Source organism: Arachis hypogaea, chromosome 18 (assembly GCF_003086295.3).
Source record: "Arachis hypogaea cultivar Tifrunner chromosome 18, arahy.Tifrunner.gnm2.J5K5, whole genome shotgun sequence".
NCBI classification, from domain to species: domain Eukaryota; kingdom Viridiplantae; phylum Streptophyta; class Magnoliopsida; order Fabales; family Fabaceae; genus Arachis; species Arachis hypogaea.
Window position 1 is genome coordinate 14,076,927 of NC_092053.1, and position 12,329 is coordinate 14,089,255.

Sequence of the window (12,329 nt, forward strand, 5' to 3'; positions counted from 1 at the left end):
ATGGAAAAATCAGATGTCTTTCAGCCTATCCCTGTTATCCTTAATGACTCCAACTATGCACATTGGGTTGAAGCTATGCGAGGATTTCTTAAAGGGTGAAAATTATGGCGATATGTGACTGGTGATATTGCCTGTCCTGTTAAGCCAACTGTGACTGACAAATCCAAAGATGGTGCCTCCAAATCCAAGGAGGATGCTGAGAAGGAGAAGGACTATGCAGAGAAATTGGAAGATTGGGATAGTAAAAATCATCAGATTATCACTTGGTTCCGCAACACTTCTACTCCTGCCATTCATTTACAGTTTGGACGTTTTGAAACTACTAAAGAGGTATGGGATCATTTGGCGAAATGTTACACTATCTCTGATCTCTCTCATCAGTACCAACTGCTTAAGGAACTTCATAGCCTTAAGCAAGAACGTAGCCAAGCAGTTTTTTATTTTCTTGCTCAGATGGAGATTATTTGGGATCAGTTGACCTCTTGTGAGCCTGTTCTTAAAGATCCCACTGATGCTAAGGCATATGAGGATTATCGGAACCGGACACGTCTCATCCAATTTATGATGGCACTTACTGATGACTGTGAGCCGGTCAGGGCTTCTCTTCTTCATCAGAATCCCTTGCCTAGTCTTGAAGATGCTCTTCCTCGTCTTAAGTCTGAAGAAACGTGATTGGGATTGCTTCGTTCTAAAAGTGAAACTGTCTTTGCTGCCACTGACAGAAAGGGCAAAATCTGTCGCAACTGTAATCGGCCTGGGCATTCCTTCTCCGACTGTCCTTCTATTGAATGTCATAAGTGCAAACAAAAAGGTCACATTGGCTCCAACTGCCCAAAACTGTTCTGCCATTATTGTAAGCTCTCGGGTCACTTGATTGCTACCTGTCCTACTCGACCACCACGCTCAGATCAGAACAAGTGTCAACCTCGTCCCAACAACTCTCCGCATGTGCCTGCCTCTACTGCTGCTGCTGCTACTGAGTCCACCTCTTCCACATCTCTCAACACACCTTCTGTCTCTCCATCAGATATTGAAACCCTTCTTAGGCAACTTCTCTCCTTTCCTGGTAATACCCCCGCTACTCTTTCCACCCCTCCAGGTAATTCTAAATGGTATTTTTATTCTGGTTGTTTCAATCATATGTCTCCTTTGCGTCATCTTTTTTCGTCGTTGTCTTCCACTACAAATGCACCTTCTGTTAACACTGCTAATGGTTCCCTCTTGCATGCAACACATCACGGGGTTATTTCACAGTCCAATATTCATCTTTCTGATGCTTATTTTATTCTAAAATTGAATTTTAATCTTATCTCTGTCGGTCAGCTTGTTGAACTTGGTTTTGATGTCATTTTTTCTAATTCTGGTTGTTGTGTGCAGGATCGTCGGACGGGAAAGATCATCGGGACTGGATGTAAGGTCGGACACTTATTTGAGCTCGAGAACCTTCATGTTCCCTCTACAAATCTCTGTGCTGCTTCCTCTCCATCTACTCTTCACTTGTGGCACCATCGTCTTGCCCATAGCTCCTTAGAAAAATTACGTCCTCTTATATCTACGGGTGTTTTAAGTCAAGTTCAAAATGAGTCTTTAGATTGCATTTCTTGTCGCACTGCAAAACAACATGCCTTATCCTTTAATAATAATTCCTCTATTGCATGCTCTCCTTTTGACCTTATTCATTCTGATGTTTGGGACCCCGCTCCCACCGCTTCTATGGGAGGGGCTCGATATTTTGTCGTCTTTATTGATGATTATTCACGTTTTACTTGGGTCCATTTGATGAATAATCGTTGTGAGTTGCCTCAGATTTATATTAACTTTCCCACTATGGTTCGAACTCAGTTTTCAAAGGTCATTAAAATTCTCAGACGTGATAATGCTATGGAATATCGTGACTCCAAACTTTTAAATTTTCTCGCTGAACAGGGCACTTTGTCCGAGTTTTCTTGTCCTGGTACCTCTCAACAAAATGGCAGAGCTGAGCGTAAACACCGTCATATTCTTGACTCTGTCCGTGCGATACTTATTTCCTTTTCCTGTCCTAAGCGTGCTTGGGGTGAAGCTGTCATCACTGTTGTTCATGCTATCAATAGACTTCCTTCTTCTGTTCTTGGTAACATTACTCCCTTTGAGCGTCTTTATACAGTTCTCTCCGTGTTTTTGGTTGTGTCTTTTTGTCCTTCTTCAGCCTCATGAACATAATAAGCTTGAACCTCGGGCTCGCATGTGTTGTTTTCTTGGTTATGCTTCTGAACATAAGGGTTATCGTTGTTGGGATCCTATCTCTCGCCGTATTCGTATATCTCGTCATGTTGTCTTATGGGAGTATCACATGTTCTCTAGTTTTTCCTCTTTTGAGTCCATTCCTTCTACTCCGTCACCATTTTTTACTAACCCAAATGTTGATCTCTTTCCTAGTGATGATACTACAGGGTCTACCCCAAGTCCACCCCTCGAGGTTCCTGATCCTCCGCCTTCTCCATCTCCCGATGATTCCAGTCCGGACGGCGTTCCCACTCCTAGCGTCATGCCTCCTCCTCCCACTCGTTCTTCTAGGGTAAGGAATCCACCTCATCATCTTCTTTATTATCATTGCTTTTCTACTATTCTTCATCAACATGAACCTAAGTCATTCAGAGAAGCCTCCACAAATCCAAATTGGCAACAAGCAATGCAGGAAGAAATACAGGCACTTGAAAAAGCACACACTTGGGATTTGGTTGATCCTCCTTCTGATCAGGAAGTTGTGGACAGTAGATGGATATACAAGATCAAGACTCGCTTTGATAGTCCTATTGACCATTATAAGGCACGCTTGGTTGCTCAAGGTTGTACGCAAGAGTATGGTATTGATTATGAAGAGACTTTTGCTCCTGTTGCTCGCCTTATGTCTGTTAGAGCTCTCCTTGCCATTGCTACGATTAAAAGATGGTCTCTCAGTCAGATGGATGTGAAGAATGCATTTCTTAATGGGGATTTGAAAAAGAAAGTCTATATGAAACCACCTCCAGGATATCCTTGTCCTTCCAGTAAGGTTTGTCTCCTTTGCAAGGCACTTTATGGACTTAAGCAAGCTCCTCGTGAATGGTTTGACAAGTTCAGCACTACCATATGCAGTCTTGGTTTTATTTCTAGTCCTCATAAGAATGCGCTTTTCATTCATAAAAGCAAACGTAGAGTTGTTCTTCTACTTTTGTATGTTGATGACATGATCATTACTGGAGATGATGTTGATGGTATCTCTGATCTCAAGGCCTCACTTTACCGTACCTTTGAGATGAAGGATCTTGGTTCTCTCAGCTATTTTCTTGGTCTCGAGGTCATCTCCACAGATGATGGCATTTATCTCTCTCAGGCTAAGTATGCTTCAGATCTTCTTGCTCACGCTGGGATTACAGATAGTCGCACTGAGTCTACTCCTCTTGAGCCTAATGTTCGATTTACCCCTATGGATGGCACTGTTTTTGATAATCCGACACTTTATCGCCAGTTAGTTGGAGGTCTCGTCTACTTGACTGTCACCCGACCAGACATTGCCTATCCAGTTCATGTCCTCAGCCAGTTCTTGTCAGCTCCTTATACTACTCACTATGCGGCAGTTCTTCGCATTCTTCGGTACGTCAAAGGCACTCTATTTCATGGCCTTTATTTGTCTGCCCATTCCTCTTTGACCCTTCAGGCATACTCTGATGCTGATTGGGCTGGTGATCCCACTGATCGTCGTTCTACTACTGGTTACTGTTTGTTTCTTGGCGACGCTCTCATCTCTTGGCGTGCTAAGAAGCAAACGTTCACTACTCGCTCAAGCACAAAAGCTGAGTACCGTGCCCTCGCTGACACCACTGCTGAGGTTATCTCGGTTCGTTGGCTTCTCGAAGATCTGGGTGCTCCTCAGTCGTCCCTTACTGATGTTTTTTGTGATAACCGCAGTGCTATTCAGATTGCCCATAATGATGTGTTTCATGAACGGACCAAACACATTGAGATTGATTGTCACTTTGTTCGGCAACGTATCCTTATTGATACTGTTCGTCTCATTGCTGTTGGGACACTGGATCAGACTGCTGATATCTTCACGAAAGCTCATCACCCGACTCGCTTTCGAATTTTGTTATCCAAGCTCAAGTTGGTATCCTTAGCTCCCACTTGAGTTTGAGGGGGGATGTTAGAGAATCATTAGAATCAATTTAGATCAATTAGCATCGTCTATATTTATATAACATATCTGTACATTAATTGTAGGATTCTATGTCTTTATTACTTTGATTCATTTAGCACCTATAAATACCCCTTGTATATTGTACCTTTCAACACACTCAATAATACACTTTTCAGATTACTCTCTCAGTCTCTTGTTTCTAACAATGTATTTTTAAAATAAATTTTGGAAATAGTATATATTATTATTTATTAAAATAAAAAATATTTTAAAACTTTATATAATTAAAATAAGACACAAAATAATTAAAAAAAATTAATTTATAATTTAATATTAATAAAATATCAAAATATCATTTCAATTTATCTAAAAATATTTTATATTTTATATATATGCGTGTTCCATGTCTTATCAAATGTCGATGTATCCCGTCTCGTGTCGTATGCTGTGTCTGTATCAATGTCCATGTATTATAGCTATTGTTAAAAAATTTTAATATATATATATATATATATATATATATATATATCTTTTCATTACCCATCAGTAAGTATAAAAAAAACCTGAATCTTCTATAAATTTATTTTAGTTGACGAAGAACCTATTGAATTAACCCACAATAAAGACTCAACCATACAAAAGACATAATATACTCTAAAATTAAAATGATCAACGTAATAATCTTATTAGAATGGAAAAGACTTTCCTTTCACGGTAAAAATTTTACTAGAAAATTCGAACCTCAATTATTTCTATTATGATTATATAGATGTCTAGTGGTACATCCTATATCTTTTTCTGAATTCGCACTCTTGATTCATATAGTTTCGCAAGGAAATTTCTTTATAGTTTTCTAAGTAATTTTAGGTATGGTTTCAAGAGTTTGGATCGATAGAAACTATTTTTCTAAAGGAGATAGGTTAGTATGGCTTATAAATATTTTTAAAAATAAAACTTTATTTTTAAATGGATATAAGTTGATTTTCTTCATTTCCACTATGGAAATATGTTGGATAATGACATGGGAATATGACTCCGCGGGATATAAGATATTCCAAGTGTACAATATTTAATTCAAAACATAAAAATAAAATGGTGGAACAAATTCGACCTTAATCTAATCAGTAAAATGGTCATTGATAACTGGATAACTATATCTCAAAAAAAAAAAAAAAATCAGAACTCCCAAGCCATAGTTTGAGATTTGAAAAAATATCATACAAAAAAGAGACTCGTTTCTTAGCTCATAAAAAATAGATGATGGCTGCTCTTATAGCGGCCATCTCAGAAAAAGAAATTCATAATTCTCTAAAAGTAATAAAAGCAATCCTAACTGATAAAGACAAAGAAATTCAATCCAACCCAGGACTGTACATACTAGACACCCAAGATTTATTTGGATATTAAAAAAGAAAGTCCCAGAATCAAAAAATCAGACACTTGTTCGATAACAGAAGAAGAGATGTCAAAACAGCTCAAAAATCAATAAAGGTATCATATGCAAAAAATAACAAAAATTACTAGCAGAATATCAATAGAATACTAGCAGAATTACAAAATCAGCTACCAAATTTTTAAAAATTATGATAGAACACATCAAATCTAAGATGGAATCCCTTAATTACCCACAAAAAAAATAAGCAAATTTACAAAATTAAGAATAAAATTATAAAAAAATAAAAGAAATAGCCCACTATAAAATGAGAGAGAAAAAGTTGTAAGGCATCCGCTTTTACACATAATCTCTCATATTCTAAAATACATTTAAACCTTAGTTGCAGCCTTTGTATTTTAAATGATCATCCTTGTATTTTCGTTCAAACTAATACAAGTTTAAATTATTCAATCATATTGTGAGTATCAATATTTATCATTAATTTATTATTAAATGATATTTTATTATTGATATTATTTTTGTTTAATTTATATCTAATATAATTAAATATTTATATTATTAATAAGATTTTAACAATAGTATATAGATATATAAGCTTAAAAATAATTTTGATGGTGTGATGGATGCATATATGGGAGAAAACAATTTGTTCGAAACGAAAAATCTTTTTCAGCGTAATGAAAAACAATTTATTAATACACCTATATACAGATAACAAATACAAAGACCAAGCATTGATCGTGACATGCATATTTTTTTTTATGAATAATGTTAGGACGACAAAAAAAAAAACAAAACTTATCTTATTTAACATTTATTAATTATCACAACAATTAATAAATACTAAATAAGATAACTTATGATTATTTTTGGCTAATTTTTTTTTGTTACCAAACATTTTCCTTTTTTACACATGACAAATCTTAAAATCAACACAACTATTATTATCGAAGACCAAGTCCATTTAGTGGACATGCCAGTAGTGCCCAGTGGTATTATCTGTAACCCAATTGCGAGAGAAAAAAATGCTACTCTATATTCTTCTTTTTAGGTTGTATTATTGTTACATATATAATTATTTATATCTTTTTATATTAATTTAATTTTTTATAATGAATAATTTTATGATATAATGTCAAAGTTTTATATTTAAAACGATTAGAACTCAATCTTTCATGAATTTTAAAAATAAAAAATGTAAGATAAATAAAAAAAATAAAAATTTATGCAAAAATCAAATAAACTCTAAAAAAAATTCTTATTTAAAGAAAAATATTAAAAATATAATTATTTATATTATTTTTTTATCTGTTTAAATTTTTAAAAAATGATTTCATAATAATTACCACTAATTAAGAAACCTAAAGTAAAATTAATTCTAGTTCCAAAAATGCAAGGTAGCACTTTTTTTCCCCTTTCTTCCAATTAATGATCAGAGAGGAATAATGGTGTGATCCAATTGGAGAAGAGGCCTGCACTGGATAAACTTGAATAAGGAGTAATTTAATTTGTTCAAAATTATTAGAAACTCAAACTTTAATTTAATTTTAAGTGTCATACATTAAAAAAAAAAAAAAGATCAACATTATTGTTTGTTGACATATCTAGATTATTACTAATGCTGAATTGAAGTGAAACAGTTAGTCTTCTTTCAAACTTGGTTCATCAGATTTCACATCATGATGACCAGGAATAATAATTAGTGTTTATAAGTTGAAATTGGTTATTACTTTGACTGAATGCTATATAGCCTAGAGCAAATAGCCTTTCCACTTTAACACATGTAAAACGTCAAAATTCAATATATATATATATATATATATATATATATATATATATATATATATATATATATATATATATGCAGAATAAATACATGCATCGAGAGCAAATTAAAGTAAAGGAGTGTCTCTATTCTCTAATAAGATGATCTCAAATAATGTTGTGCGTATTGATGAGGATAATGGCAATTTTATTGACGAGGACTATGACCGATTTTGTAATTTACTTTCAAGAGTATTTATTTATTTTGATCCAAAAAAATTTTAAATCGAACATTTTTTATTTTTAACTAAAATTAATTATTTGATTGGTCTTTAACAATTAACTCTGTCAATCATTTAGGTCTTTTATTCCGTCAACTTTAACGAAAAACAAATGGTCCCTAATAATTTTAACAGCAGACAAAATGGTTTCTAACATTCTCTATTCGAAAACGATACCATTCCCCCAAGTTTTCATTATATCTCCAAACATCATGATTTCCTTCTTCTTCACAGTTTTCTTCTTCGATCCATCCTGCTCCTACCGTCATGCCTCCTCCTCCCGCTCGTTCTAGGATAAGGAATCCACCTCCTCATCTTCTTGATTACCATTGTTTTTCTACTATTCTTCATCAACATGAACCTAAGACATTCAGAGAAGCCTCCTCAAACCCAAATTGGCAACAAGCAATGCAAGAAGAATTACAGGCACTTGAAAAAGCACACACTTGGGATCTGGTTGATCCTCCTTCTGATCAAGAAGTTGTGGGCAGTAGATGGGTATACAAGATCAAGACTCGCTCTGATGGCTCTATTAACCGTTATAAGGCCCGCTTGGTTGCTCAAGGTTGTACGCAAGAGTATGGTATTGATTATGAAGAGACCTTTGCCCCTGTCGCTCGTCTTACGTCTGTTAGAGCTCTTCTTGCCATTGCCGTGGTTAAAAAATGGTCTCTCAGTCAGATGGATGTGAAGAATGCATTTCTTAATGGGGATTTGAAAAAGAAAGTCTATATGAAACCACCTCCGGGATATCCTTGTCCTTTTAATAAGGTTTGTCTCCTCCACAAGGCACTTTATGGACTTAAGCAAGCTCCTCGTGAATGGTTTGACAAGTTCAGCACTACCATATGCAGTCTTGGTTTTACTTCTAGCCCTCATGAGAATGCGCTTTTCATTCGTAAAAGCAAACGTGGAGTTGTTCTTCTACTTTTGTATGTTGATGACATGATCATTACTGGGGATGATGTTGATGGTATCTCTGATCTCAAGGCCTCACTTCACCGTACCTTTGAGATGAAAGATCTTGGTTCTCTCAGCTATTTTCTTGGTCTCGAGGTCATCTCCACCGATGATGGCATCTATCTCTCTCAGGCTAAGTATGCTTCAGATCTTCTTGCTCGCGCTGGGATTACAGATAGTCGCACTGAGTCTACTCCTCTTGAGCCTAATGTTCGCTTTACCCCTATGGATGGCACTGTTTTGGATAATCCGACTCTCTATCGACAGTTAGTTGGCGGTCTCGTCTACTTGACTGTCACCCAACCAGACATCGCCTATCCGGTTCATGTACTTAGCCAGTTCTTGTTAGCTCCTCGTACTACTCACTATGCGGCAGTTCTTCGAATTCTTCGCTACATCAAAGGCACTCTATTTCATGGCCTTTATTTGTCTGCCCATTCCTCTTTGTCTCTTCAGGCTTACTCCGATGCTGATTGGGCTGGTGATCCCACTGATCGTCGTTCTACTACTGGTTACTGTTTGTTTCTTGGCGACGCTCTCATTTCTTGGCGTGCTAAGAAGCAAACGTTCACTGCTCGCTCAAGCACAGAAGATGAGTACCGTGCCATCGCTGACACCACTGCTGAAGTTATCTCGGTTCGTTGGCTTCTCGAAGATTTGGGTGCTCCTCAGTCGTCCCCTACTGATGTTTTTTGTGATAACCGTAGTGCTATTCAGATCGCCCATAATGATGTGTTTCATGAACGCACCAAACACATTGAGATTGATTGTCACTTTGTTCGGCAACGTATCCTTATTGATGCTATTCGTCTCATTGTTGTTGGAACACTAGATCAGACTGCTGATATCTTCACGAAAGTTCATCACCCGACTCGTTTCCGGACTTTGTTATCCAAACTCAAGTTGGTCTCCTTAGCTCCCACTTGAGTTTGAGGGGGGATATTAGAGAATCATTAGAATCAATTTAGATCAATTAGTATCGTCTATATTTATATAGTATATCTGTACATTAATTGTAGGATTCTATGTCTTTATTACTTTGATTCATTTAGCACCTATAAATACCCCTTGTATATTGTACCTTTCGAACACAACTCAATAATACACTTTTCAGATTACTCTCTCAGTCTCTTGTTTCTAACATTCTCCTTCCTCTTCTTCAACTCCAAGATCAAAACATGGTGTAACTGCCATGCGTGTTGCACCTACCTCAACATGTCATGGACCACATACTTTCCAAATTTCTGTGATTGGTACACCCACCTCTTTTGCAGTTCACCCACCAAAAAATCCACCTTCACATCTTCATTAGCAGCATCACCTCCAACCTCGACACCGTCCACCACATCCTCAAGATCAAGTTCTACAACTACTCCAAAGGCACGCCTTTCTCCACTCTCCAGCAAGCAATATAGATTTTTGGACATTAGGACATCACGAGAAGATTCTCCTTCGATATCATATAAAAACTCTCATTTGGAATGGACTCCGAGTACTTCATTCCTTATCTCCCGGAGTCCAAGCTGGCAGACAGTTTCGACCTCACATCCAAGTTATCAGTACAACAAGCAATGTTATCGTTCACTGCTCATATGGAAACTGAAGCAATTACTGAATATTAGTTCGGAGAAAAAGATGAAGGAAACGATCCGAGTGGTGGACAATGCGGCCATGGAGATGATAAGACAGAGGAGGAGTGAGATGGTGACGACGACGATGACGGGTCTTAACAAATCAGACTTGCTGTCTAGATTCATGGGATCCATCGAAGATGACAAGTACTAGAGAGACATAGTCATTAATTTCTTGAGTATGAATCAGTTGGGAATAAGTTGAGGATTTTTCTTCTTATGAATATTAAAGTTGCAGAGTGTGCACATGCAGCTTGAAGTTGCAGTGTTAAACTGTTAGAGTTATCCGATATATGATGAAAATTGGGGGAGAACAGTGTCATTTCTGAACAGAGGGGTCAGGGACCATTTTGTCCCCTGTTAGAGTTGTCAGGACTATTTTGTTCTCCATTAGAGTTGACGGAGCAAAGGACTTAAGTGACTGACGAAGTTAATTGTTAGAGACCAATCGAGTAATTAATTTTAGTTGGGGACTTATCTGATTCGAAATTTTTTGGGACCAAAATGGATAAATACTCTACTTTTAATTTTGTTAATTTTTTTATTATTTTTATTTGTATTTAGTGTATTATTTTTTATTTAAGTATAATTATTGATTAATTTTGAATGATATATTATTGTTATCATAATGCAGCAAGTTTATTTTTTCTAAAAAAATTCATTTTTACACTATAAAAAAAATGTTGAGCACCGTTAAATTTATCGTTGGAATCAGCGTCGACCTGTACTGGTGAATTTAGCATTGAATTTTTTGACTGAAAGGGGAAGAGATTCGTCACTGTAAAAGGTTACCATTGGAAAAGATTTTCTGTCGTTAAATCCGATGGTAATTATTGGCACAAAAACGAAAGTCACTCGCGCCAATGTTACCGTCGGATCTAACGTTAGAAAACTCCGACGGTATAATGGTTTAATGAAACGCATCGTTTTGGTAATTTACTGTCAGACTAATCTGACGGTAAATCCGACGATAAAGTTGGGGCAAAATTCATACGCGAAGCCTTTATTTCCCCTTACTTGTGTGACGTCTTTCTCTCTCTACACTACAAGAAAATGGAACATTTGTAACAAAAATTTTGTATCAAATTTAAAATTGTTACAAAAAAACTATGTTTTGTAACAACATTACAAGTTGTTACAAAACATTCAAATATTTTGTAACAATTTATTTTTTTTTTGTTACAAATTATGTTAGTTTCTGTAACGCGCCGGTGTATTGTTACAAAATATTATAATATTTTGTAACAAAAAGTAAAGTAGTTGCAAAAATTCGAAGTATTTTGTAACAAAATAGTTTTTTGTTTCAAAAACTCTACATATTTTGTAACAAAATATGTTTTTGTCTGAAAAATCTAAATTATTTTGTAATAAAAAATTAATTTGTCACAAAATTTAACATTGTTTGTAACAAGTTATTTTTGTGTCACAAAATATATGTATATTTTATAATTTTTTTTCAAAATATTAAATACTTTAAGAATAAAAAAGAATTGTATATATAATTTTTTAAAATAATTTTATTTTGTTTCAGAAATTAAAAAAATTGTTCATATAATTCTTGTAAAATATATTTTACATATTATTTTTGACATATTCATTAATTTTTAAATGATGTAAATATTAATTTATATGCCTTTAGAAAATTAGTATATAATTTTAATTAATAACCAGATTTTTAAAGTAACTAAAAACTAATTTGTGAAATTAATTTTTTTATTAATTTATAAATATAAATAACAATAATTAAATATATCCCAAAAAAAATTAAAATGCTAAAGGTAAAGCTGTAAAAACCAAATGGATTCGGTGAAGGTAAGGTTGTAAAAAAACCTAAGTCTCCACCCCTCACTCTAAGTCTCACTCAGTTACTCTGAACCCTCACCGCGCCATCCCTATTTGCGAGGGAACATGCAGTTGCTGCCGGAAGAAGAATCACCGGCGTAGCCCCTGCGAAGCGTCTGCGGCAGCGTCGTGGTCCTCCGTGGTGTTTGTTCCGTCGCAAGCGCCTCCAGTCACACGTCGAATCTGCTTCGTGTGCGCCACTGCTCACCTCCGTCTGTGTCGAACTGGCCATCTTGGCTCCGCCGTATTCCGCCTCCTTTGCCTCCGGCGTCGTGCCTCCTCTGTATCTGCTACCT

General features: G+C 35.7%; 1 protein-coding gene across 1 annotated transcript; it reads left to right on the forward strand.

The window, feature by feature from the left end:
* Positions 1–10,345, forward strand: LOC140181248 (uncharacterized). Its single transcript, XM_072224772.1, has 7 exons — positions 1–66; positions 145–668; positions 723–1,242; positions 1,378–1,830; positions 1,927–2,113; positions 2,433–2,557; positions 10,166–10,345. Exons 1-7 carry the CDS (start codon positions 1–3, stop codon positions 10,343–10,345), a joined length of 2,055 nt encoding a protein of 684 aa, XP_072080873.1.
* The last annotated feature ends 1,984 nt before the right edge of the window (positions 10,346–12,329 follow it).